General features: G+C 35.2%; 3 protein-coding genes across 4 annotated transcripts; 1 reads left to right on the plus strand and 2 right to left on the minus strand.

The window, feature by feature from the left end:
• The first annotated feature begins 61 nt into the window (after nucleotides 1–61).
• LOC123684884 (ankyrin repeat and BTB/POZ domain-containing protein 2) lies at nucleotides 62–27,433 on the plus strand. 2 transcript variants are annotated; one of them, XM_045624383.1, is made up of 14 exons: nucleotides 62–593; nucleotides 12,567–13,080; nucleotides 17,350–17,553; nucleotides 17,882–18,108; nucleotides 19,027–19,431; nucleotides 21,543–21,730; nucleotides 23,631–23,878; nucleotides 24,789–25,031; nucleotides 25,083–25,241; nucleotides 25,294–25,512; nucleotides 25,665–25,908; nucleotides 25,964–26,277; nucleotides 26,530–26,829; nucleotides 26,888–27,433. In XM_045624383.1, the coding sequence occupies exons 1-14, from the start codon at nucleotides 415–417 to the stop codon at nucleotides 27,290–27,292; spliced, it is 3,849 nt and encodes a 1,282-aa protein (XP_045480339.1). In that variant the 5' UTR covers nucleotides 62–414; the 3' UTR covers nucleotides 27,293–27,433. The 2 variants fall into 2 exon arrangements, with proteins under 2 accessions (XP_045480339.1, XP_045480338.1); XM_045624382.1 differs by lacking the exon at nucleotides 62–593 and adding an exon at nucleotides 7,138–7,838.
• On the minus strand, nucleotides 4,748–5,104 carry LOC123684886 (mobility group protein 1A-like). The gene has a single exon (XM_045624386.1). It carries the CDS (start codon nucleotides 5,087–5,089, stop codon nucleotides 4,832–4,834), a length of 258 nt encoding a protein of 85 aa, XP_045480342.1. The 5' UTR covers nucleotides 5,090–5,104; the 3' UTR covers nucleotides 4,748–4,831.
• On the minus strand, nucleotides 9,161–11,152 carry LOC123684885. Its single transcript, XM_045624385.1, has 4 exons — nucleotides 10,787–11,152; nucleotides 10,397–10,555; nucleotides 9,402–9,572; nucleotides 9,161–9,352 (listed from the first exon to the last, which is right to left on the minus strand). Exons 1-4 carry the CDS (start codon nucleotides 10,838–10,840, stop codon nucleotides 9,200–9,202), a joined length of 537 nt encoding a protein of 178 aa, XP_045480341.1. The 5' UTR covers nucleotides 10,841–11,152; the 3' UTR covers nucleotides 9,161–9,199.
• Nucleotides 27,434–27,683: the final 250 nt, after the last annotated feature.

Consider the following 27,683-nt stretch of genomic DNA (forward strand, 5'->3'; position numbering starts at 1 on the left):
AGCAGCCTCTGGTAGAGGTACAGCCTCATCTTTCTTCTTTCGTCCCGCTCAACTACATTGTTCAGAAGTTGAAAACCAGTTTCTGAAAAACATGGGCGTGCTTTGAGGAATCCCAACGGCCGCGGGACTGCGCGCATACAAAATACAAAACAAAAAACCGAATACCGAAAACCCTGTCTCTGGCTCGGCGCTCATGAAATGTTTACAAACTGTACGAGGCTAGGGACTCTGCTGTAAATTCTGAGAGAAATAGTGCTTGTTCGGCCGAAATTTTAACCTAATAGTGAAACACTGGCAGGAATGGATGTTTCGAGATTGCTGTCACAGTTTTCGTGATGTTGGCCGGAACGTCTGAAGAAGTGAAATTGCTCTAGGGCAGTGGCGAATCCGTTGGTATGTCGTAGTTCGTCTGACATGGCCCATCAAAATGGGACACAAAGTGCTGCAGGTTGGGAACTCACCCTCGAGAATAGGGACGGTAATGAGTGTCCGGAGGAAAGACAGTGGACTGGAGTTGATCACCTGTCTGGTCCCCTCAATCCTCTTTGTATCACGGATGCTAGCCACGAGATTTTGAGACCGAAACCTAGAAGGTAATTTTTGATACGTCTATATATTTTTTTATGTTCGGTTACCTCTTTAGTGATCAGATGAAGTTCGAATTTCTGCGAATATATGCTGCAAGTATTTGTATTGAAGTTGGAAAAATGAGAAAGTTTTTATTTTCGATATGCTCAGAGACTTGAGGTTAAGGGACTAGAGTGTGACAGGAGTTAGATAGTTAACCTTTTCACTTTTATATGTATGTAAAATTCCAGATATTATCACTCGGAGTAGTAAGTAAAACTTCTCACAAATTATTGTGAAATTATTATATTTTAGCGGAAATTGCGAGTTTTTTGACCGAATATTACTCCTGAATTTTCGAAGTTTTCATTATGGTATGGTTAGTATGGTGACTCAACTTCGTGTATTCAAAATTTACCAATGGATGCATACAATATCGAGGAAAAAATATAAATATATTGGTCCATAATATTTCTTTCCATAACGGTTATACAGGTTTGTTTACTAAAAATTGAATCATCCTGTAGTGTCTGAAAATGATAATATAATACAAAAACTGTTCGTTGATCGTTCCAGATTTTCAGTTTATTTTGAAAAAGACTAGATAAATGCTATATTAGGTGCAGAAAGTTGCTGTATAAACAGGGTGATTCACCGGGATGGCCTATTAGACGTTTATGGAAAACTAATCATAATTTTGAGCTGAAAATTTGCATATCGGGGTTTGAGACAATGATCTTTCTCCCTAAAATATTTTCAGATCTCTACAACTTCTACTTCCTGATTTCAAATGGCATACCCAGTATATTATTGCATCATTAGATAGCTTTTTTGATGGAAATTTCGGCAATACGCCATACCTTGAGAAAAATTCAACGGTTCATGAGTTATTGGGATTCTTATGAAAAAAATGTTGGTGAAGAGCGGTTCATGAGTTATTGGGATTCTTATGAAAAAAATGGTGGCGATGAGGACTCACATTTTTTTTTGAATTTCCGCAGAAAGAGCTTTTTCCAAAAATTTTTTTTCTTTTTCGATTCCGCAAATACGTAGTATTATAAGACTGTTTTCGGCTTGGACCAAAAATGTACAGGGTGTTTATAAGAGGATCATGAACATGGACAACTCAAATTCATCAAAACTCAAGATTTTCAAATTAGAACCTATATTTTTTATTATTTCAGTCGATTCTACGTCCGAAAATAGTGGAGGTTACTTAAGCAAACCCTATATCTAAAATGAATACTTCATGGGTTATCGAGGAAAAACTTTAAATGAGGAAAGACTGCTATTTCCTCATCGCCACCTTTTTTTTCATAAGAATCCCAATTAGTCATGAACCGTAGAATTCTTACCCAAGGTATGGCATATTGCCGAAATTGCCATCGAAAAAGCTATCTAATGATGTAATAATATACTGGGTGTGCCATTCGAAATAAGGAAGTAGTAGTCTGATAATTACGCACAGGTAAATATTTCGTGAGATAAATACCTCTGTAATTTTTTTATGTTTATAGTAAATAAACATTATATTATTATTATATTATAATAGTCTGTTTCCGGTATAACCGGAAGTTGTAGAGAACTGAAAATATTTTAGGGATAAAGACCATTGTCTCAAACCCCAAATTGCAAATTTTCAGCTCAAAATTATGATTAGTTTTCCATAAACGTCTAATAGGCCATCCCGGTGAATCACCCTGTATTGCATTGATTCTATTCGCTTAAGAATCCATGAATCCCTGAATTTTAGAAATTGAAAATCAAGAGATCGAGTTCAAAAAGCAGTGCTGATTTTATTTTAATGATTCATTTCTTCCTCATATCTTACAGATTATTCAAACTAAATAAAGACTAAGCTGTGGGGTAGGACTCTGGGTTTGTTTGAATTATTTATTCCGTAGTCTGAATGAAATTTCAAGAACTTTATAACTTTAGAGAAACTAGAGATTGGATCGCCTTTTAGAATTTCGTATTGATTTTATATTTGTACCGCAATATATATATTGGGTGTCCCAAATTCGTTGTCTAGTGAGGGGATCTCAGAATCATTTTGATGTAGAAAAAAAAATAAATGGCACATTTGCGGGTTGGATTTTTGAGAGGATTAATTAAGCGAAGATCTCAAGCTTATAGGTTCAATTGTTTTCAAGCCATAATGAAGAATGATAATCTGTGAAATTCAGATAATTGAAATATTCGGTGTCCCCCAAGGTATCCGGCCTTTTGCAGATTTTGCGTTGATAGCGTCGTCAAAATCATAAAATTCTTGAAAGATTCCAAATATTTACTTATAAAAATAATAAACCAAATTCTACAGAGTACTTACTAGGTTTTCCAATAAGACTGGAATATTTTGAAATAAAAACGAGTATATTCAAGGGATGTTTATTTTATTGTAAAGAAAAAATATACTTTTCATGATATTCGCACATTCGGAGCTGTATGTCTTCACGAATTCCATCTTCAAGGTCTTGAATCGATTGTGGAGCTTTGGCTTATCTTTCATGTGACCCCAAAAGAAAATGTCTAAACGTGTTGAATCACGAGATCTCGGTGGCCAATTGTGATCACCTCTCCGATAAATAATACGATCAAGAAACTGTTCTTGCAAAATTGCGTTTGTTTCATTGCTTGTGTAGCACATAGGGCCTTTTTGTTGGAAATGAATGTACTCCACATGAATATCTTTCAATTCCAGCCAGAAAAATCATTAATCATAGCTCGGTAGCGCAATCTATTCACCGTAACAGTTGCACCAGCCTCATTCTCGAATAAGTAAGGTCCAATCACACCACCATCCCAAGAACCGTACTCAACAGTGACAGGATTGAGTGGCTTTTCAAATATCATTATTGAATTTTCCGAGATCCAAATGCTCATTGAAGTAACCTCCGAGTTGGAAATGGGTGTCATCAATGAAGATGATTTTTCAATGAATATTCGTAACACTTTGATGCATTTCAATCAGCAAAGTTACAACATTGATGGTGATCGATCGGCTTGAGTTCTTGTGTTAACTAAACTTCAAAGCCTTAAGACTTTATACGATGTTATATTGTTTGTGACATGCCTAATTCCCTAGATCAACGAGGAATCGTTAAACCTGGGTTTTCGACAACACTACCTATTACAGCAGCCATATTCTCACTAGTTCTTGAGTAACGCATACGGTTTCGATTCTTCACATCATTAACTTGTCCAAACAGCTCAAATTTTTTCAACAGTTAAACTATTGCCGACCTGGAAGGTGCTTCAAGCGAACCAAAAGGTGACTGCCAATTTTTCACCAGTTTGTTGTGAATTTTAATTTTTAATAAATTTCAGTGTTTTTTTGGAGCGTGTATCGTTCCATATTCAGTTATGGAATAGTTTTTACTGGTTAAATGTCAAAAAATGGCAGCTTCAAAAGTGACAGCTGGATGGATAGCGGGTTATTAAAATGAAACCTCTTAATGGCATATTTTATACAATAGGAAAAAGTTACATCCTTAATCATAGATAGCGAACACTCCTCAAATTCAAATCTTCATAGAATCTCATTAAGATATGAGGCTCATGAATGCATCTAAATCCAATCAACAATTAGGATATTACAGATAATAATCAGCAAAAGCATACTCTATAGAGTAAAAGTGGCATTGACACTTGCACCCATACAAGGTTCTCCTCAATATGTTCCCATTGTTAATCACAATATCTCATATTAATTGAATTAATTTCAGGCACTTAATCGTGAGAATACGAAAGTTTCAGCATATTATCTTAACTTCTGCATAGAATATAAAATTCCTAGAAAGTAAAGATGATGATTCCGAGGAAAGCATGGGAATTATCGGCATTGTTTCCTACTTTTTAGTCTAATCATTTTGATGTGTTGGTAATATTCAATTGAAATACACTGAGAATAATATGTAGCTCGATGATGGTCGGTGAATTATAATTTTGCGATATTATATGCAGATATATTAGATTATTGGTTTCGGTTTTTTTTCAAAATCAGAAAAAATGTAGACTTTCGGAAACTATGCAATTTTATGTTAGTCAATAGTGCTCGATTGGTCGATAACTCTTGTAAATTTTGGGCTAGAAGAAGATTCATATTTTGTCGGAATTGACACCACTCGACGTATAAACTTAAAATATTGATTTATGATATGAAAATTGGGCATTCTTATAACTTATAACTTTATTTATTCACTTTTAACATATTAATACACACAGTACAAAAGAATTATATCTAAACATTGAAAAGATTAAACTCTTAGTCTACATCCTGCTTTGCTCTGTAGGCCTGCATTGCTTCTTCATATAACCTTTTGAATTCCTTAGCCTTCGTCTCCCATTTAGATTTATCCTCCAATTCTCTCCATTGTCGTCCTCCTTCCTTGGCTATCTCTGTTACTTTCATATCTGGATTTTTGGACTTAATTTTATTCCTATTTTCGTTCAACCACAACATGAATGCAGTTTGAGGTCTTTTTGGTTTATCCTTGTCTTGAATCTTCTTTCCTTTCTTCATTTCAAAATGTTATTTGATAAAACTTGGATGTACTGAATGTCTTTTATATTAAGTGGTGTTAACAGACGCAGAGCACAGGATGGTATCGTGCTTCACCACATTCGGACCAGCCTGAAGAGTCAAAAATAATTTATGTGCTGAGTATTGTCGATTCCGTCAGAACTTGAATTATTCTGCTAGCCCAAAATTTCCAAGAGTTATCGACATATCAAGCACAATTGACGCACCCTGTATAAAACGATTCGTAAAATATAGTCTCCAAGTGACTGCTTCTAGACGGCCAATTATTGATCATTATGTTGACCTAATAATACCATCGAAAATTTTGCATATTAAAGTCATTTTTGATCAGATATTTGGAATGTTGTTCCATCCTGAAGCAATTAAATTCAATTTAAGATGTAGATCTCTTCATTGAACGTAACAGTGTGGCTGGGCTCATTGAATAAAAATGGGAATGAAGTGAAAGATCAGCATTATGAAGAATGTATTGGCGAATCTTCGGGTTTTCCTCGGTAATATTGATGAACCCTTAGCCAGTGTACCAAAGAATCAATACCTTCTTTGTCACTTGTCACTTTCCTCTGGTCACATTTAAAGAACAACATTTATCAATTTGAAAATGTTGAAAAGATCTAAAGATGTTAAATCCGAATACCTTGGTGGCTACCGAATGTTTCACAGATTATTATAAATATGCACTAAGCGATTTTATCTGTTATAGACATTGTTATGGTTTAGATTAAAAAAAAAACACAAGTTTGTTTTATAACATCAGAACTAATGATAATAAAAATAAATTATTAAACCAATGGATTCTACTGAAAAAGTGCTTGTAGGATGTTTTTCTTTCATGTTAATAGCATCAATAATAAAGATGTTATGTCAACTTTTCATTTCACGCCATTTTTCCAATGTTCTCTTATAGATGGAAAAACAGTTTGAATTTATGAGGTTGTTGTTTTCACCAAAATAATTTTCTTATGAATCGAGCCCGAAAATGTGCCATTTATTTGGGAACACCCAATACAGTAAAACTGAAAGATCTTAAATTCGTATGGAACTACTTACCACCCAATCCGCGTATTCGCTTCAAATTGCATTAAAATCGGATCAGTAGAACGCGAAATATAGAGATCTCTCTATTTTCAATAGAGATCAATTTGTATGAGACTATCTACGATCCTATCAGAATGTGAAATTTCATTAAAATCGGAAATTTTTTGTTGAAGTTGAGACTGTTACATCAAGCATTAGCATTATAGCATACATACAGACAGACAGATAAAAAAGTTGTTCAGAAGAGTTTTGGATACGATCGGAAATTTCCACATTGGAGTTATATTTTCGGAAATATATATAACACTATGTTAATTAAAGTATTTTTTCTACTCCCTCTACAGAAAGTAATGAAATTCGTACATCTCACCAACTATGTAACTGCATATTTTAAGCACCGTGCAACGTAAAACTGTGCGAATTACTTTACCGTAAACCAAAAGCACGATCAACAACCAATAGGGTAGAATCTGTAGAGTAAATTGCACGGCGAATAACCAATAAGATGAAATATTCAGTAGTTGCCACGGAAACGAATGAATAACAGCCCGCGGAAGCCGATAACCTTTTGACGTTTCTTAATTGTGTCGCGATATGCTCCCAGTTTTTGAATTTGTCTAAATTTTTATGGACATGATTGCGGTGTATAGAAAAAGTATAGTACAATTCGAGTAATAAGATAATTACGCACCCCTAGAATTTTCTAGTCGTGCGTAATATGCTTCCCACAACTCTTGTTATGTAATAATCATTCAGAAGCAAATAGGGCTCACCAGAAATATAGTTCGACTCTTCACCGCATGAACCCTTGAAAACGATAAGTGCGAAAGTGAAATTGCACTGATTGTTTTGAAATTCGACCGTGACAGTCGCCATTAGCAGAACACATGAATGGAGATAGGCTTCACGCAGAAGAAAATATTTAACAATGATGGGAAATGAGCTGCTATACATCTCATTACAATAACAGCCATTGTTCCTAGGAGATGAGATTCAGTCAATCTTTTGCTCTCGTTAAGATCGCTACTTCGTATCATATATTCACGAATCGGTGATGCAGAAACCCTAAGATGATATGTGACAAAAATTGTGAGTGTATCTTGTGCCTGGAGTTGAAGGGTTGTGAGAAGGACTTGAGGGACAATGTGGATTCGATACCGTCGAATTTTATCCTGGCGAAGCCGGATAAGACGCTGAAAAATCTAATGGTGCGTAACGGCAAGAAATACACTTTTTTTGGCATGGAAGTAGACGGGGATTTCGAGAAATTTTCCACGATAGGGAAGAATGAAGTGAAAGTCGAGGAAAAACGAGACTTGGACTGCGAGGAAAAGGATAAACCACTCGAGGATAACGCCTGTAAATCTGAGGACAAAAGCGCTGATTCTCCAAGCGAGATGAGTCAGAATAAGCACAAGTCAGTCATTTACGTCAATGACACTACGAGTACTTCGTTAGCAGATACGAGTGAGGAGATAACAAAAAATGAGTACATCGACGAGTGGATGAGTCTGTGCAGCAGAGAGAATAGCACTGAGATCAACGTGGTATTCAAAAACACTTTCAGCTTAGCAAGTCAAATAATCAACGAAGTTCATTCAAGTAGCATATTATTGAATTACGATGAATTGGAGGATGATTTTCCTCTTGGGATGGAAGCCGACTTGCTCAAGCATTACTTGAAAGATCGGTAAATGAACTTTTTATTTACGTGTTTAGGTGTAAGTAAATGCCTTCAACTGTTTATCACATAACATCCATTTAGTTTATTTTGAATAAGCTAAATGAGTACGCTCAGGTGCAAAAAAACACAACGAGTTGATATTTAGTAAAAGTCTCATAGTTTTCTTAAGTTGAGCTCAATTTTCACAACTTTTTCAGTAAACTGTAGAAAAAATTATTCATTTCAAATTGCATATTCAATCTCTTGTTCAAGTGCTGGTTTAATAAGAAGGTTGTTATTAAACTCAACAATTGTAACATCCTGTGGAATAATTTCGGGATGAAATTTTTTCAAATTACCTATTTTCATAAAGATCCATTTTTTTCAACATTATGTTTTTTGGTTCATGCCTTTAAGTTCTCTAGTTTATTTCAAAGAGAGGAATGAACTTGTCATCAACGGTTTCCTTTGAAAAATGGAATTTTCTTCAAGATGCTAGGTATTCGGAACCTAATTGCAGCCAGTAATTAAAAAAAATATTAATCTGATAAAAAAAAATCGTTTCTTCAGGTTATTCATGTTACAGTTGAATTGATTTTTGTTGATTTTTCACTTGAATTCAATAAGTTTGCATGAATAAATTTTGAAAACTAATTAACTGAACAACATGTTGTTGCCTTCTCATTGGTAGACTCATCAACTGACATTATGGCACAATGAGCAATGCCATATGTAGAAATATAAAAATTTATTCATTTCTTTAAATTGGGTGAAGTGTTTACTTGTCCCTCAATAATGAAAAGGTGCAGTTAATGCCATGAACAAAAAACCAAAAAGTTGAAATGAATCTCGATGAAAATTGGTAATTTGAAAAAAAATTGACAACGAAATTATTCCACAAGATCTTTCAGAGTTAGGGTTCAACAACAAACTTCTGATTAACCCTGCAACTTATGACCCTGACTAATGAGCCATCATCTACCAAAATATTGAATATGCAAATTGAAATTGATCATTTTATTTAGAGTTTACCGAAAGAATTTCGCTTAAAATAAGAAAACTATGGGACTTGAAATTTCACCATATCAACTTGTTGTGACTTTTTTTGTACTTGAGTAAAAAGGTAGTTATTAATAGTAATTAAACTCAGTTAAATAACGTGGTGGTTTCTATTAGAGAAACTGAATTCAAATTGAAGATAACAATGATGGAACTCGAGCGATATAAGGACAACTACCTCACTATAGTAGAAAATTCTTTTCGTTTGAAAAATCAAACAAATAACAAAATCATCAAAATGCTCATTTAAATTTGACTAACAACAAATATTCATACATCATAAAATTGTTTTATTGGGAAACGACATCATTTTAAATATTGCAAATCAATCATAATTCTCCAGATACTTTAACTTGACATTCATAACAACTTATCATTTCCTCTTCACTTAGCAAGGACCATTTGACAGACCAAACACCAGCTGCCAGTGAAAAGTTATGAAAGAATGCATTCCCACTCGCAAATGTTGTCCTGTAGGTACCCTAGAAATGAAAATTTTTAAAGAATTACTCGAAACGAAGAAAAAATTACCTTTCGGACAGGACACGATGTGATTTTTGGTTCGGTTGAATCTATGATGAATCTCACCATGATGTCTTCGAAAGAATTGAGCTTGTTATCCACACATATATCTTTTATTTCGTGGTCCTTCCAGAAATGGTTGCATGTTCCATCGTCGCATTTGAAGATTGAAAGGCGTGCCTATAAATAGAACTTTACCGGTTGTAAAAAAAATTTTGATTGGAAGGAACGTTTTAATATTTGGCTGTTGGGTAAAGAATCAAGGAATGATTCAATAATGAAGTCAACATAGAGTTGAGTATACAACAAATAAATAGCAACAATTCGTTTTCGTTACAACAGTACAGTGCTGGAAAGTCAGTTTCTTAGAATGTTATATCAATGTTTTAAAAACATAGAATAAAGAATGCCAAAATTCAAACGGAGAGTAACAATCTTTCCTTTCACAAGCAGTGAAAGTCCAATTAGAAAGAAGAGGATATTCATCTTCAACCTTTGCAAATCGTCTCTGATGGTGCAATGTGCATCATATTCGTAGTTTAATTTCTAATTACTCTTTTTTAAGAACTTTATGCAGAGTAGAAACGCGTGAACAAAAAGCTAATATTATTGATTGGTATAAGGAATTCCGTTTTGAAAAATTTCATCCGTTTCAAAGATCGATTTCTCTCAGACAATTTTCGTTCAATCCAGTAATTGAAATAAATAATTCAATCTACATTTTTACGGAAAAAATTTCGAAAATAAGAATATTTTACTAAATATCAACTTGTTCCGTTTTTTTTGCACCTGAGTGTAATTATGACATATCAAAAATAATTCGACAAATGATGATTATTCGATTTCTGCGAGCCTGCCAATTATTTAATATCCAGGAAATGATTTTTTCTAGATTTTAAATTTGAAATATTGAAACAAAAATATTGTTTTAGTCGATTTTGAATTTTTCAATGATAAAAACTTATATGAAATACAGTGGAAAGAACAGGACAAAATATACTTACTTCGATATCATTCAAATCTTTCTCAAGATTCATCTCAATTACAGTATTGCGATGAATTCCATCGGATACTTCTATCTCTTTCTCAGAAACAAGCGAAGGTGTATCGTGATAATTACCACATTTTCCAAAATGCAAAACCTTGAAATCCCTAGAACCATTCTGAAAGGAAGAGCTGTTAATTTAGTATATATTTTCACGAACATTTTTGGATCTTTGATACGAGTCTTAAACAGGATATAAGTTTGTTGTTATACTATCCTTCTTTTATTGCATATTAAATCAGTTTTTTATTTATCGAAAGTAGGTTGAAGATAATAGTTCCCAATCTCAAAATTTTTTTAAATATATTTTTCATATCCTTCAAATAATATATTAATAATATTCACTCACAATATAACACATAACTAAGGAATAAAGTAGTAGACCAATTTGTATTTTCAACATGTTGATAATAATGAGCGCTAATGTAGGGTTCCGTTACTATATTTGATGATCGTCATTAGCCCCATAATTTTTCAGGCTTGGGTTCATTTACATCTTGATTATGCATTGAAAAAGTTAGAGATGAAAGATTATTTTTTATGAATGTAATCAATGTTATAGGCACCATTTCCCGAGTAAGGCTAATTAGAATATTATTTAATTTTTTCAATTGTTGAAAGAAGGTGCTGCTTTTTCATTTCAATTATGGATAAATATACAGGGGGGGCCTGTAATAGTGACGCGGTGTTTCATATCTCTAGTTAGGAAAGAGATTGGAATCTTTTTTATAATGTATCCTTATCGCTCGAGCACTACGTAATAAAAATATTTAGGCTACACAGGATGTTCAGTTACCCTGGTGGGTGGTTCCCAACGTTGATTCTTCAAGTCGTTGACGAATTGACGATTATTAATTTTTTAAAGGGCTTCTTAAAACCCTGAGTCATGAAACTCTACATGATATAAAGTATATGTTTCTCACACAATTTTGTTCGATACCATCACTTAAACCCACAGTTAGTTGTTGATTGTAGTTTGGAGTATATGATGATCAAATATATATAAAATGATATATGATAAAAATTAACTGAATTTAAACATAGAAATGACTAAACAATTGCCCTTTGGCAAGTTTGTTACTTTAAACAAATATTCTTCTATAGAATAGAAACACTTCGTTAACTAAGAATTCTTCATACAGTGTTTGAAATGATTCAATGGCAGCATTCTCACCATCGAGGGCAGTTTGTTGAAATGTTAAGGGCCATAAATAGTTACAACGCACCTAATCTTGTCAATTCGATGGACGTGATTTTTTTGCCGAGTATTGTGATCAAGAATATCTAGTTCTATACTGAAGAACATGTGTTTTCGGATACATCAAGCATTTAAATATGAACACACAGGAAACAGTTGAAATTTTTTTATTCTGGAATGCTCGTATGCAATCCTATGTTTAGTTAAGTCTACCTATCACCCTAATAGCTTTTTCTTTGTAAGCAAAATAGTCATTTGATGTTAGCATTATGACCCCAACATAAAATACCGTAAGATATCCTCTATTCAAAGATAACACAGGTTCACCCAAAACGCCCAAAAATCTGATTGGATCTGAAGAATTCTTTCCGTCCAAATCTCTCATCGAAAAGTATACAACCTTATTCTTAGATTTACTAAGACAAGGTATTACGATTGAACCGTTCAGAAACAACAGCATATACATTTTTCATAATAGAAGTTATTTGTTCTCTGGTTGTCACTTTTCTCAACACATCAGTCATCAGTGAATGTGACCAAATCAACCCTCGGTTCACAACTCTCAAGTTCGTTGGAGGAGGAGATGCGGTCCTAGAACAGATCCCTGCGGTACACCCAAATCAACATCTTGAAGGCCAGGTAGACCTCGACCAGAATCGACATACTGTTTCTGATCAAACAAGTAGGAATCTAAAAGACCAACTGCACATTGATAAACCTTATAAGCGTTTAGCTTGTGAAAGTGATCTTCTCTGGAAACGCAATCGAACGTTTTGGTCAAGTCACAAAAGAGTGCCCCTATATGTTCACTCTAATGAGCATTTATTATGAGGTCACAAAAATTCAATTAAGTTTTTTCGTTCAATGATATGAAGTACAATAAAATTAGTGTATTCAATCTTCAATCTAATTCTACCTTAACTTCTTTCAGATTGTCTTGCAACTCAAGAAGTGACCACAATTACCAACACCTCCAAACGGCAGACTCGAGTGGATCGCTCAGCAACGAACTCCAGAACAATGTAAACTCAACAAATAACTGCACCAAAACCAGTACGAAGTCCTTCTCGGCAAATGGCGCACAAAACCAAAACACCACAGTTCGGATGGTATCCCCGAAGAGAAGGGTGGAACAGTTCCAACAACTGTTCGTAGCGAATAATGTCAAGACTTCCACGTTCAGCGAACAGTTCGAGAAGAACAATTTGTCAAGTACGAAGAATATACCAAACAGTCATGAATTCAAACACATATGTAGTCACAATTCGATCATGGTTCCTGAGAAAGATACAGGACCAAAACCTGCGGAATGTGGGGTAAACGCTCTTAATCTCAAGATGCCCGGACAGATTAATGGTAGATTGAGTGGTTCTGGCAATGAGGAACACCGGATACTGACTCCCAGGCAGCATCATCATGTTAGTGTACAGGAGTTGAGAGTTCAGGTAAAGATTTTCGCATAGAAAGATGGATGTGATAAACATGCAAAAAGCTTCAAATTCCATTGTATGGTTCACTATTCACTTTTTATCAAAAAATAAATTAATAAGTATGAAAATATCTTGGACCCATGTTGAATAGCGAAGTTATATAGTACACTGCGCAAAAGAATTAACGCACATTATGGAAATCTCAAATTTATTCTACAACTGAAAGTGTTCTCAATGATAATTATTTTTATCAGAATTATGCATGCATATGTTATCCACTTCCAACGTTTTTCTTCAATACAGATGTTTTTTTCCAGCAGGAATAAAAAAAGATGAGATTATCAGATTTTGAATGTATTCGCTCCATTCTGAAATCAGTTGTTCTCGATCAATTCTAGTGATCAATAGTTTTTCTTTCGTTTGATTTTCTACACTCGATCGCTATGCAACGCGAAACACGCAATTTGACCTAAGAGGAATGTGCCCAAGCGGTAGTTTTGCGAGAAGAAGGGTGGACATACACAAGAATTGCAGAAAGGTTTGGAGTTTCCCATACAAGTGTGTCCAGAATGTTGCAGCGATTCAGGGAGACAGGTATGAATGTCCGAAGACCAGGGCAGGGTAGACCACGGGTAACAACTGCCATTCAAGAACGTTACTTGAGAGTTTCTTCGTTGAGACAACGGTTTGCAACCGCTCGCCTCCTTCAAAATTAGCTTGAGCAAACTCATGGGGTTCAAATTAGCACCCAGACAATAAGAAATCGCCTCAAAGAATATGATTTAAGGCCTCGTGTCGCGGCAAGAGGCCCAGCTCTTACCCCAGCCCATCGAAGGGCGCGTTTGTATTTTGCGAGAGAGCATATCCATTGGGAAGAGGCCGATTGGGAAAGAGTGCACTGAGCATATCTTTCATGTGGACGTCTGAATACAAGGAAACGTCGATCACAATGGTAGAGGCAGAATCTAGACTCATCTGTGAAGAGAACTCTTTCCCAATCAGCCTCTTCTCAATGGATATGCTCTCCTTTTTTCTTTTTTATTCCTGCTGGGAAAAAACATCTGTATTGAAGAAAAACGTTGAAAGTGGATAACATATTAATGCATAATTCTGATAAAAATAATTATCATTGAGAACACCTTCAGTTGTAGAATAAATTTGAGATTTCCATAATGTGCGTTAATTCTTTTGCGCAGTGTATATTTCCCAAATTTATAACTCCAAGAATATTCATCAGATAGATATATATTTCCTTTAGTTCAATTTACAAAGTGGATATTTCTCTCCTATTCAGTAGATATTATCGTTTATCTGTTCCAAACTGCGAGTACTTTTCAGTTTTTACTTCGAATTGTTCAATTTATACATTGAAAAGTAAAGCTTTTACAGAACAATAGCATTGAGTAATGCTAGGACCTGTTGCACCATATGAATAGCCCACTATCTGGGCAGGTGTCACTTTTGAAGCTGTCATCTTTCGACATTGACAAATAAAATTATTAAATCAGTATTAAAAATGCAACGATATACGATTTAAAAACGCTTTGGAATTGTTGAGAACCACTACAAAAATTTAGAAAATTTTGCAGTCACAGTTCGCAAAACTAAAACACTTTTAGGTAGTCATGAAGTATTTTCTTGGCCGACATTAGGGAAATTGTGACGATTTGGAAAAATTGTTTGTACTAAGTTTTTGTATTTTGTGCCGTGGGAATCTGCAATAAAAAATACGGATTCCTTAACATTTGAAATTCCAAAGTTGTCCCCTTACCCCCCACGAGGGGGTATTAAATAAATGAGATTCATAAGTGGATTTTCCCTGTCAAAAACAGCCAACCCTTTATTCGAAACATTTTTCCGTAAGATGTTTTTTCCAGATTTTTGACTAATTCAACTGGAAAAAAACACCCGGTTGGAAAGTTCTGTGGCCTCGAGGGTGTAATATGCTCAGGAAGAAAGAGCGTTCAAAAGCTTTTGACGCCAAGCCAGTGCATATCTCGAATTTTCATTTTGAATTTTCAACGGATGCATATTCTTCTTCAATCTTCATACTGAAAAATATTTTTCTCGACGAATTAGTTTTTCAATATCTAAAGCCTGTTCAAAGAGATCCAAACTACCATGATTAAAAAGAAATATACAGGGTGATTCACCTCGATGTCCTATTAGATGTTTATGAAAAACTAATCATAATTTAATTATTATCGAGGCAGGTGATGCTTTTGTTGGGGGGGGAGGGGGTGTTTATTGCTACTTTTTCAGCAGGTGCACCAAAATTGCTCGCGCCGGCCCTGATTTCAACAGTTATCGAAGAAGAACTTTTAATGAGGGAAAACCGCAAGTTCTAACTCTGTGGAGTAGTCTGTGACTTACGAATAATTAATTATAATTCATGAAATGTCAGATTTAGTTATCGAAACATCGAATTTTAGTATCTTTCTGTATTTCCCGGAAGTCACAGGCTATACTCGACACAGTTAGAAATTGCGGTTTTCCATCATTTGAGGTTCTTTTTCGATAGCTCTTATAGTATTAATTTAAGGAATAGGGTATGTTTAGGTGACAACTCTTTTTTTATACGAAGAATCGACTAAAATAATAACGAAGTAGGTTCAAATTTGAAATTCGTGAGTTTTGATGAATTTGAGTTGTCCAACTTCATGATCTTTTTATAAACACCCTATACATTTTCTTTCCAAACCGCAAACAGTCTTATGATGCTACGTATTTGCTTAATCGAAAATGAAAAAGGTTTTCTACAAAAACTTTTTCTGCAGAAATATTCAAAAAAATGTAGTCCCTCGTCGCCAAATTTTTTTCATAAGAATCCCATTAACTCATGAACCGTTGAGTTTATACGCAAGGTATGGCTGAAATCTAATGATGCAATAATATACTGGGTGTGCCATTTGAAATAAGAAAGTAGTAGTCTGTTATAACCGGAAGTTGTAGAAATCTGAAAATATATCATGGAGGAAGATCATTACCTCAAACCCCAACATGCAAATTTTCAGCATAAAATATTGATCAGTTTTCCATAAACCTCTAATAGGCCATTGCGGTGAATCACCCTGTATAATAAAATGTGTGATTACAAAGGGACCATTCCGGATTTCTAGTTTAGCATTGCATTTTGTTCTCTACAAGATGGAGTTTGCTTGTTCCTCTTAGCTTCAATCTCATTTGAAATCCAATGCCTTATTCCTCGGAATTCAACTAAGAGTTTCTCTCCTACTACAGGAAATGCAGGCAAGGGAAAATACTGTTTGAATCTCACAGCATATTTTTGCACTTGTACCTATAGCATTGCATAAATAAAAAAATGGATTTTTAGATCGGATCTAACAGGTTGAGCCTCGTTTAGCTCGGTTCTAAAAAAAATAGAAAAACATGCGTAATAAGTACCTCTTGAAACCCACCAAATTTCATTTGCATATCTCGACTGGTTTTAGAGAAATGAATAAATACTTAGTCAGTTTTTAAGTGAAACTTCTAACACCGCGTACCTCGGAGTATGAAGCATTTTAGAACAAAAGTTATATACCAAAACTGTCATTATTTTCATGCAAAAGTTTGTCGCACTTATCACACACCCTGTATATACATGTAAAATACTCTATAGGATCAACTGTGACAGCTGTGTACTCTCATGGAAGTATTGAATTTTTTTTTGCAATATTCTTCTTAAATTTAAAATTTTCTAGGGTTTCAATGATTTGTGGAATAAGCTTTGAATTTTACATGGAGCTTGATGTTTTGTACAATGCTCAACATATTGCGCAAGCATGAACTTGTTGAGTTGAATTTGAATATGAATGAGAAAATGCGAAGGTGGGAGTATCATGGTTTTCTTCAGCAAATCCTTCTAATAAGTATTCATTGATTTGTAAAGTCGATATTTTGATTTGATTATACCTAATGGACTAACGTATCTGATAAATAACCTTCACACCTCTACTGGCATAGGTACTCTTTTGGACGAACTTTCCAAAAATAGTATTACATATATGACGAGGTATTTCGTGAAGCTTTCGGCCTTAACTATTTGTTGGTATAAACCAGTGATTTGAAATTTTATCGAAGAGTTCTCAGCCAATATATTAGATATCCTCTCATGGAGGATTGCCAGACTACTACGGATGGAATCCTTAATTGTCCCTGCTTTGCAAGATAATGTCAGCCAGTTCTTCATATTACTTGTGATTATACTTTCTTTATTGATACATGTTAGAGATGCTGAAATTTTTGAATAAAAAAAAAATTTTATTTCATTTTGTTTTTAAGAATCTTCAGCAACAATGTAATAGTTCATCGGACGACAATAGATCTTCAGGACACGCAAGCATGTCTGATACAGGAAACACATCACCAAGAGATATTTCTTGCAAAGATCGCCTACCAACTGGAGTTGTTCAGAAACCTTTGAGGAATCGAACGAACCTTCATCAGTACAATAATAGATCAAGGCATAGAGCTACACCAGCTAGAGTGAGTGTCAAATTATTTTTTTTCTGCTTTATGTTTTCAATTACACAATTTTTGTTTCTATAAACTTGAGAATAATTATAGTAATAGTTGACACGGTGTTCCTAAATTTTCTATAATCGTTATAAGTTCATGTAATTGTGGAAAAGAATAGATGATACTGAAAATATGTACTTCGGTAAACATTAATATTTTTAACTTTTGAATAGTAGTCCCCTTTATGGCATTGAACTTGAGTCTGGAGAAGATAAGCATGTTTAGGTATCTTACTTTTATTGTTAGTCAGTATAACACAAAATACCCATCGTATTTCGACTAAAAATATATTTAGTTGCATGTACCATGGACTGGAGGTGGTGGGCTGGAAGATATCAAGTTGGCTCTTCAACAATTGACGATACGTTCAAATACATCAACAAGTACTTATTCCAGTATAAGTGCCGGTTCTGAGAGCTCAGAGCCCGTGATGAGAAGGTTGATGAGGCATTCATCTCTTGAAACCATAAATACCAATATCACCAACGCCGATGAGTTCGTTTGGGTGGACTCACATAACAGGTAAGTGTGTTATTTTACTTTTAATTGTATTTTGGCAGGTGGGGGATGATCAAATTGTGCTTTTGGAGTTTATTGAAAAAGTGAAATAGGGGAAAAATTATGTCAAAAATTAAAAATGAGTTTAAACTGATATATAAACAAAAAGAAATGAGGAAAGCACTTTCATCATTCTTCATAAAAATTCTTCTTGAATTGAGTATATTTCACTAGAAATCTTTTATCGTGCTTTTTAGTTTTGCTAACTGAGACTGTAAAATTTTCACCACTTCTGTAGTGAATTTCAACAATTTCAACGCCTTGTATCGTTTTATTCTATGTGATGGAATAGTTTCTACTTGTTAAAGTGGGTTCCAAAATGGTTGTTACAGCGAGATGACTACATTTCCTTGCGTCCCATTTTGGATCTCAAAAATTTTATGTAACTGTTGAAAATATTGCTGTAGTTTGTGAGATTAAGTGCTGAATTGATATTATAACATGGCAAATCGCCATAAATGTGGAAGATGGTTTTTATAAAGTTTGAGACTGGGTACATAACCTCGGTTGAGCCCATATCCCCATGTTGGGGACTTGATAGATAGATGGATAGATACTTGTTAAATGTTAAATGATGACAGCTTCAAAAGTGACATTTTCTCAGATAGTGCGCTATTCAAAATGAAACTTCTTTCTGGAAAACTCTTTACAAGTTGTCTCAAAAAATAAAATTCAAAGAATTCCTTTAATTCAAAAATGAGTACCTACAAAAGGTTGCTTATTATTTTTTAAATCGCTTTTTTACAAATAAACTTTCTTTCAAGCCACATTGTATTTATTAACTTTGAAATTCTGAAGTATCAACCAAATCCGCTTTCACAAAGGCAATTGACATATTATGCAATTGTAAGACGTTATGAAACATTTTCTTTTATATTTCAGGCTTGTAGAGCTTCAGCATCTCCCATGGACCAACCACTGCATACTTCGAGTCCTTCAAACTGGAAGATGCAGCGAATACATGAACAGAGTGAATGTCGACATAATACCAAGACTATCTTACCTGTTGCAACGTGCTCTGGTACGAATTGGAAGGGAAACCCAAAGGTTGTCCTCAACCCTTGGGATCTGCACGAAACACGATATAACAGTTTCATTCAGGATCATTTTGTGCCCTCCTCTGGCTGACTCTTGTATCAAAGCAGCTCTAAGAGCGGCAGCCATGCTGTCAATGTCAAGTGATGGTGCTTTGAAACAGAGCAAATCATCTCGAGCTGGATTGAACCTTCACGTTGGAAGATTTCATAGGTGGATGACGGACTTGAAGTTGGCCAGGTTTATACACGAGTGAGTAAATTCGTATATTAGGCTACTTGGCTAGTAGTGTATTAGTAAACATTCAAAGGTACTCCTGCAAGTGTATGATGAGCTTTTTTTCATGATGTCAGCACCATAACTTCAATAACAATGCTGAAAATGAATAATATTCGTTCCAATTCTTGTTGACGATATTTTTTGACATATCATTTAATAATTTCAAAATAGTTGCGACCTAAAACGAGGAATCATTTTCTGCTGCAGATCAATCAAAGAGGTTCTGTAGTTCGGCCTGCTCAATCACTGGATCTGACGCCTGTTGATTTCTTCTGTGGTGCACCTCAAATCTGAAATCTATCAAATTCAGTCGATTAGTGTTGAAGCCGACGACACTAAATATTGAATTTGACTAATTTTCTATATTTGTTCGAAATAAAATGATTTTGAAACAGAACTGAAAATGCTTTTTGTGTTGATGAAACTCATTTGACGGTGCCCTATTCAAATTTTTGGGGATTTTACACCACCTTGTAGGGCTCCGGTTTCAAGACTTTTAGACGATTATAAAGGAACGTGTACTAACTGACGAAGAAACTGACACACCTTAAAAGCTGTTCAAATTTTTTTAATTTTTGGTAAAACATAGATAGTATATCTACTAAGGAGTAAATGATTGAATTTGGAGAAAAAATCGTGAAGGTTTTTTCATGTAAACAATTTTTGTTCCTTAATCATTGTAGTCGTTTTTAGCGAGTTTTTTTTAATTTTATAACCAGCTGTTCGAGGAGATTCGAAGTCGATGTTTAGTTGTTTGTTAAAATGCCTAGAGCACGTGTACGCGGAATTTATCGCCATCTAAGTGAATTTGAAAGAGGTCGAATTATTGGTCTACGAGAGGCGGGGTTGTCATTTCGAGAAATCGCTTACCGTACGAACAGAAATCCAACTACTGTTATGAAATTTGTCAAGCGTGGTTTGATAATGCCCAAAATCGAAGAGGAGTAGGTACCGGACGGCGTAGGGGCACAAATGAAGTTCAAGATCGACGTCTAAGATTTATGGCCATTAGAGACCGATTTGCGACAATTCGATCTTTGGCTGATGACTGGTTAGGAGAATAAGGCGATCCTCTAATTGTCCGAACAGTTTACCGCCAGATAAGGTTCTTTTGGAATGCAGCATTATCGACCTCATCTTGTGTCACCTTTCACGGTTGAGCATCGCCGGCAACGATTATAGTGGTGCAGAGAACGTCAACATTGAAATGTGAAATGCATCAGGTTGTCTTTTCTGATGAATCTCGATTTTCCTTGGGTCCACATGATGGATGAAGAAGGGTTAGACGACGTCGAGGAGGAAGACGTGAACCTCAGTTTGATGTTGAGCGTCATGTACACCCGACAGTAGGCGTTATGGTATGGGGAGCTATTACACATGCATGCTGGTCACCTTTAGTCTTCATTCGAGGTCATATGACAGCGCTGCGTTACCTTCAAGAAATAGTAGAGCTATATGTTCTCCCTTAACTTAACCGGCTCGAGAATCCAATATTTCAGCAATATAATGCCCGACCTCATGTTGCCAGAGTTAGTTTTATCTTTTTCGAAGCGACCCACATGAATCTTTTGCCATGGCTTCCCAGATCCCCCGATCTTTCGCCCATAGACATTATGGGTAGAAGGCTTGAAAATTTACTCCATCCCTCAAGGACTTTGGCGGCTCTGAGACATGAAGTACAGGTAGCTGGGAATAGTATCCCTCAAGAAGAAATAGACCATTTTATTGCATCAATGCCGAGACCTGTTAGGGAGTGTATAGATAATCGCGGTGGACAAACACATTGATATCAAATTCATAAAAAAAAAATTGTAAACCCTCCGCTTTTTCCTCCAAATTTCAATCATTCACTTCTTGCTATACTGTCTATGTTTTACCAAAAAAAAAATAAATTGAAATTTAAACAGCTTCCTCTGGGTGTTGCAGTTTGTCAGTTAGTATAATTCTTTAAATTTCGCTAATTATTATGAAATCAGATTATCGAAAGTGGATCTTTCTCATCCAGACTCTCTGAATAGAGGGAAAACTTGATGATCTGGAGTAGAGTTCAACCATCAATTTGAGTGCCACCTTGTATATTTCAGATACGCCGCCGTGTACCTGTGTGCCGGAATGGAAAATCTACTGGAGGAAATATTGCTTCAATGTCTGCCAAGCGATGCAGATGCCTCGTTGACAGCCACTATACTGGAACATGCAATTGCTAATAATGGTGACATGTGGGGTTTATTGCAGCCCTACGCGCATCTCAATGCGGGAAGGATAGCCTCAGGTATTTCATTTCGTCATTTGCTTCAATTTTTATTTTTTTGCCACGTGATACCTTTGAAATTGTTCGAGAGGAAAGAGATGTGTTGTGTGATTTTATTGCTTTTTGATTTTCCTTAGTTACCCTACTGCCTTCATATACACAATAATTACAGAACTATTCGTTTTTGTCGCCCAAAATGCACATTTTCTTTCTTTCTTCACTACAAATAGTTTTGATAGTTTGAAAATATATCTTGAAAAATTCCAATTACCGATAATGTTATTCATTATGTATTATTTTTCCAAACACGAATATCAGGCATTGCTTAGGTTTAATTATATGTATGTCTGTCTTTCCTTTCATTTATTATTTCCAATATCGAGCATTTGAGGAAAATTCTATACAATGATTTCAGGATATGTTCAAAACATTGTGGGTTGTGGTCCTTATACTGTGACTAAAGTAGTTCACGGCCAAGGACAAATTATTAATTACCTGCTTGGTCGCAGGTACTTTTTCGCTGGTTTCGAGAACAGATGTGAAAATCTTTACTCTTCTCGTTGTCGGTGCAAGTGTTGCATATATTTTATAGTTGTAGACTGAAATGAACTCAATTGTATTAGTCGCCCTGAAATGCCGAGTTGTATGGGCATTCAGGCTGTTTTCCATTCGACCGTGAGCAAAGCCTTTCTACAAATCCCTTAGGGGTGTGGCTTTGATCATTCCTAGTTTTTACACCGAGTTCTTCTATTTTTAGCATTTTGGTTTGAAATTTAACTCAACTCGAATATTTTAGAGGGAATCGATAGATTCCCCCATAAGATTGAAAAGTAAAATTACAGATTGAAAAAATTTGAGAAAAGTACTGACTAGTTGTTACGAGCTTTTGAGCGTTCGTTCATTCATTCGCCTATTGGAGAATACAGAACTGTTGTATTATTTATATGAGATGAGACTCATTATGACGTTGAGCGTTCAACGAATCGTTGCGACAAAGATAAAATTATCCTTACAAAATGAAAAAAATTATATTTTTGAAAATTCTAGTCCCTATCCAAACCTAAAATTTCAGGATATAATCGAAATTGACAAGCTCAAAGCATTAATAACCAAATATTTGCCACAGTACCATTTTATATAGTTTTTGATTTTGCTTTGTACGTTAAAATAATCATTAATTCAAATTATCTTCTTCTTGGCCTAGACTAGAAGCTCATCATCTTTAAATATATATATATACATTTTTTGCTCAGGCTCTTCCCAAGGAGTTTTTTTGAATCACCCTACTTATTTGTGTCCTCCATGTGCGCGATAGGTGCAAAAATGGACTTTTAAGAGCTGCTGATACCAAGTCAGTTATATCCTCGAATTTCAAAATTATATACATGAAATTCATAATTACAATTGACACAATTGAAAATTGAAGGGATTGCTATAGTGCAATTTATTTCCAGAATTATTTTCAGCAAGTTGAAATATTTAATAGAGGGTAAAACAAATGACCTGTAAATAATAATTAGATATTCGCAGTATTTTGATTATCTTATTCTCAATTCGATATGAACAGTTTCTTAAAGAAGCGCCTGAAAAATTTTTGTTTAATGTGCACCATAATTTATTCAACTTAGATTTACATCATCGATCCAATATCATATTTCATTCTCTCTGAAATACCATTCAACGTTCAAAATCGAAGACGATAACATTCGAGCAGCCTGAGAAATCCATTAAAGTCGCATTATTCCATGACCTTCTTTGACATTCAAAATTGATCGTTTCATTTCCTCTACACTTATAGCGCTTCAAGGGAGTTATCATTCCAGCTCACCTTTGTTAAATATTCAATCCTTAACACATCGATCTCATCAATATCTTTTCCGCTATTCATCTCGAGTTTTTTTTTTATTTTTTTTTTTAAAAGGTGCGCTAGCACTTCCCAGATGGGCGTCAAGTTCGAGCGTCTGCTCCAGCAGAGATTCTGGAAGAAGCTCGGTTCCTTCGGAGCCATCTATGATGACCACATGTGTCGGTTCTTTGATGGAATTACAGGATTTAATAGACAGGATGCAACCAAGGATTCCGCTCTGTCAGAAAGCTGTTAGATCTCTCTTTTACTTCATGAGATGTTCGCAACTCGAGCAAGGCGAGCAAGGAAACCACACTGTGCAGGTAATTTGTTATTATTCTCGGTGAGCATAGCAGTTACTCCCAGAAAGAATAATAAATCCAATTTATGAAGGCTCATTTTCACGGTGATAGTACTATCACGATAGTGCCATCATGATAGTAACTATCGCAGCAACTGTTACCATGTTAACTGCTACATAGTGATGTCTCGACATTGTGATAGTAACTATCAAGTAGTTTACATGGTGATAGTTGCTGCGATAGTTACTATCACGATAATAACTATCGCAGAAACTGACATCGTGGAAATTGGCAATCAATTATGTTTACTACATAGAGTAATAAACATAAAGGGAGTATACGCAATTCTTACATGTCCCCAACATGCTTAGATTAGGTTGTCGGATTGTGATATATTTTCAAATCCACAATTTTACTATATTATTTATTATATTATACATTATGAATGTATATCATATTGAATGAAATATATTTATTTGAGTGATTCTCAATTAAATATGTAAATTCGAATATTTGGAATCTGATATTTTTCCTAATTGTTTCACGTCTTGAAGTTTGTTTTCTGAATTTCTGATATATTTTGGGTTTATGTCAATATATTTTGAGTTAATATGAAACGTCAATTCACTATGGGACATAAGAAGAGTGTTCCTTCTGGAGAAACTCGCGAATTGAGTGAAATATCGTATCACTGATATGTTTTCATTTCTGCGCGCTTCTTGTCAAATTTGATCGTGTTGGGGACAAAATTTGCTTACTGAAAATGAGATATGCTCCCTCTATCTATGTTCATTACTCTGAGTGTTTACTTTCACTATCACCGTGAAAATGACCCTTTAGTATGTTAATGGCTTGATGAGTCTTTCTGGATGTAATACTTCTAATGATTAACTATGAAATCGATGTTATGGGTGGATGGTATCATTGATAGGAACTCTGTTACGAGCGTGCCTATGTAGTGTTACCTCCTCTGGTAGAATGGTTGAGAGTGGCCACTGCTCATGGTGAGCACCGATATGCTGCAGTCCTAGACAAGGACGACATAATGCAAGCAGCAAGACTTCTGCTTCCAGGAGTTGATTGCCCAGTGAGATCTCTTGGTGAAGAAGCAATGAGGATACGGAAAAATACTGGCAACGAAGAGGACCAATTCGAAGCTTCTAGGCAAATTCAGGTACGATGGTATTAATCTTTACACCTCTTGTTTTAACAGTTTTCGCCCTAGATGGAGATTGCCTTCCGGTTGATGGCTACAGGAAGATCGGAACTAATTCAACAAGCTATTTCTTTATTGCCCTCGAATTCTCACCTAGATACATTGAACACTCAAGGACATACAGCTCTCATGCTGGCATCTATAAACAACGATGACCAAGCGCTTCTGGTAATATCTTAAATTATTTAACAAATTCAAGTTAACTTACCATACATTTCAGGCTCTTCTTGATTCTGGAGCATCAGTGGATATAGAAACTCCTGCTTCTGGTTCCATATATTATCCAGCTGTGAATGGAGAGAACCAACATTGGACAGCGCTAACTTATGCTGCGTCTAAGGGACATGTTAGATGTGCTAGAATTCTATTGGAAAGAGGGGCAAATGTTGAAGGAGGAGCTCTGTTGAGTGAGGAAAAATGTACACTCACCCCGCTACAGGAAAGTATTTTCATTAAACTAAGCAACATCAAATTAATAGATTTAACCGCTATAGTTGAATTATCATAAGTTTAGAATAATCTGTAGTTTACGGAACCTCTTGTCGAATATTTGTTTTAGAAATGACACCTTTCTTTTTATACTCTCAATAGGTAGCTTGTGGTAGTGGCAACACAGATATGGTGAACTTACTTTTGGCTCATGGGGCTCATCCATTCCTGTCAACCCAGATCAAGGATTCTTTGAGTTATTCTTCCGCAACGCAGAGAGGATCATACAGTTCATTGTCTGTTGTAGCAGCCCATGGACATAGAGGTATTTTACAGAAACTATTGACCCAACCAGTCACCTCCATAACTAAAGAAGTTTTGTCTCTTGAAGAGATGTTGGCTGAAGGTGAAAAAGTTCTCCATACTTTATAAATTTAGTTTTGACCTGTTATATATTTCAGGAACCATTCCAAACCAGACGACTAGTTCAAGTACGCCTCAGTTCAGTAAAACTCAGATAAAAGCCCTTCAAGAAGCAATGTATCAGAGCTCAGAGAACAATCATCTGGATATAACTGTTGAAATAAGGTCACTAGGTATACCTTGGACTCTGCATTGTTGGATGCACTCTTTGAGAGCAGCACATGAAGCTAGACTAGATTGCGTCATCGACCAACTGTTGCAAGATTTTCTGCAAGTTTGTCCTGATGATTACAGCTCACAATTCGTCAATGAGTGTTTGCCTCTTCTTTTCAATATTTTCAGATATAGTAAGGTGAGTTCGACAAGATGGTCTGCAGATTCATTTCCTTGTGAGGTCATATTGCACTTGATTTTCACAGGATTTTAGGAAAGTGGGTTATTCGAAACTAAAATGTCAATCGAATAATCCATCGTTGTTTAATTGCGATTTAAAGTTCTGTAGCTCTCAAAAAAACACCCTTTACTAACTGCTCTTTACTCCTCAGAACTTCCTCTGATTTTGATTTTACATATAAGAGTAATTAATGAAATCCTTTGTTTGTAGAAGGAAGGTACCACCCTGTTACTAGCAGACATATTCTCGACCTGTTATGGTTGGGAACCCATCAAAATTGTCAAGGAAATTCCACCAGTGAGTTCCAGTGGATCAAGAATCGATCCTAAATACGTCAACAATCCAGAATTGAGCGACGTCACTTTTAGAGTAGAAGGGAGATTATTTTACGCCCACAAAATAGTATTAGTAACCGCTAGTCCAAGACTTCGTGCAATGTTGAGTTCTAAACTTTGTGAGGGAGGATTACCTATTGTACAAATTAATGATATAAGGTATCATATTTTTGAGGTAAGTTGGAAAGTCTAAGCACGAAGAAGAAGTAAATATTAAAATTGCTAATTTTCAGATTGTCATGAAATTTCTTTACCAAGGAGGTTGCCAGTCTTTGGAACCACCACAAGAGGATATTTTGGAATTGATGGCAGCTGCTAACTTCTTCCAATTGGAAGGTCTTCTTCGTTATTGTGAGAGTAGATGTGCGACGATGGTAGCAATTGACAATGTAGTATCGATGTATATTCATGCTAAAGTGTATAACGCAATGCAGTTATTGGAATACTGCCAAGGTTTTTTAATGCAGAATATGGTTGCTTTACTGACTTACGACGACTCTGTGAAAAGGTTATTGTTCGCGAAAAAAGTCCCTAATCATGATGTTTTGGGTGGTTTGCTATCCACGCTTCAGAATAGAATAAAGATAAGGAGGAACCTAACCTGCAAAGTGGCTCAAAGCCCTAAACCTCCTACTTAATGGTGCTCATTTTTGTTAGTTATATATTTTTAAATATGATACAAATTTATATTCTTAGTTATTATTTATGTGGCATACAATATTATCAGTATTTTATACTAATAAAACCAAACTTACGATAATAAATTATATTCTGTCAGAGACTTGTGATGATTTCGATTCGATTGATCAACCATTAACTGAGCAGGAGAAAAATGAAGAGTTTTCACTTGAAAATTTCAAGTTTCAACTTTCAATTTCAACACTTCTTGAAATGCATAATCTTGAGCCACTGATGTTCTTGTTATGATAAAAGATGAAATGAAATTTTTGAAGTTAATGGAATAGTAAGCCACTTTTTCTCTACGTGTCACAATATCGCATTTATGTCAAATATATTTTTTGGGATACA

Source organism: Harmonia axyridis, chromosome 7 (assembly GCF_914767665.1).
Source record: "Harmonia axyridis chromosome 7, icHarAxyr1.1, whole genome shotgun sequence".
Classification (NCBI taxonomy): Eukaryota; Metazoa; Arthropoda; class Insecta; order Coleoptera; family Coccinellidae; genus Harmonia; species Harmonia axyridis.

Excerpts from the sequence above, each read along its gene's own strand:
- LOC123684886 (XM_045624386.1), bottom strand. The coding sequence starts at position 5,089 with ATGAAGAAAGGAAAGAAGATTCAAGACAAGGATAAACCAAAAAGACCT.
- LOC123684884 (XM_045624382.1), top strand. The coding sequence starts at position 7,219 with ATGATATGTGACAAAAATTGTGAGTGTATCTTGTGCCTGGAGTTGAAG. Across the intron at positions 19,432-21,542 it reads TTGGCCAGGTTTATACACGA|ATACGCCGCCGTGTACCTGT; the intron begins GTGAGTAAATTC and ends TGTATATTTCAG. Across the intron at positions 23,879-24,788 it reads AAGGAAACCACACTGTGCAG|GAACTCTGTTACGAGCGTGC; the intron begins GTAATTTGTTAT and ends TATCATTGATAG.
- LOC123684885 (XM_045624385.1), bottom strand. The coding sequence starts at position 10,840 with ATGTTGAAAATACAAATTGGTCTACTACTTTATTCCTTAGTTATGTGT. Across the intron at positions 10,556-10,786 it reads CCTTAGTTATGTGTTATATT|AATGGTTCTAGGGATTTCAA; the intron begins GTGAGTGAATAT and ends TCTTCCTTTCAG. Across the intron at positions 9,353-9,401 it reads CATCGTGTCCTGTCCGAAAG|GGTACCTACAGGACAACATT; the intron begins GTAATTTTTTCT and ends TTTCATTTCTAG.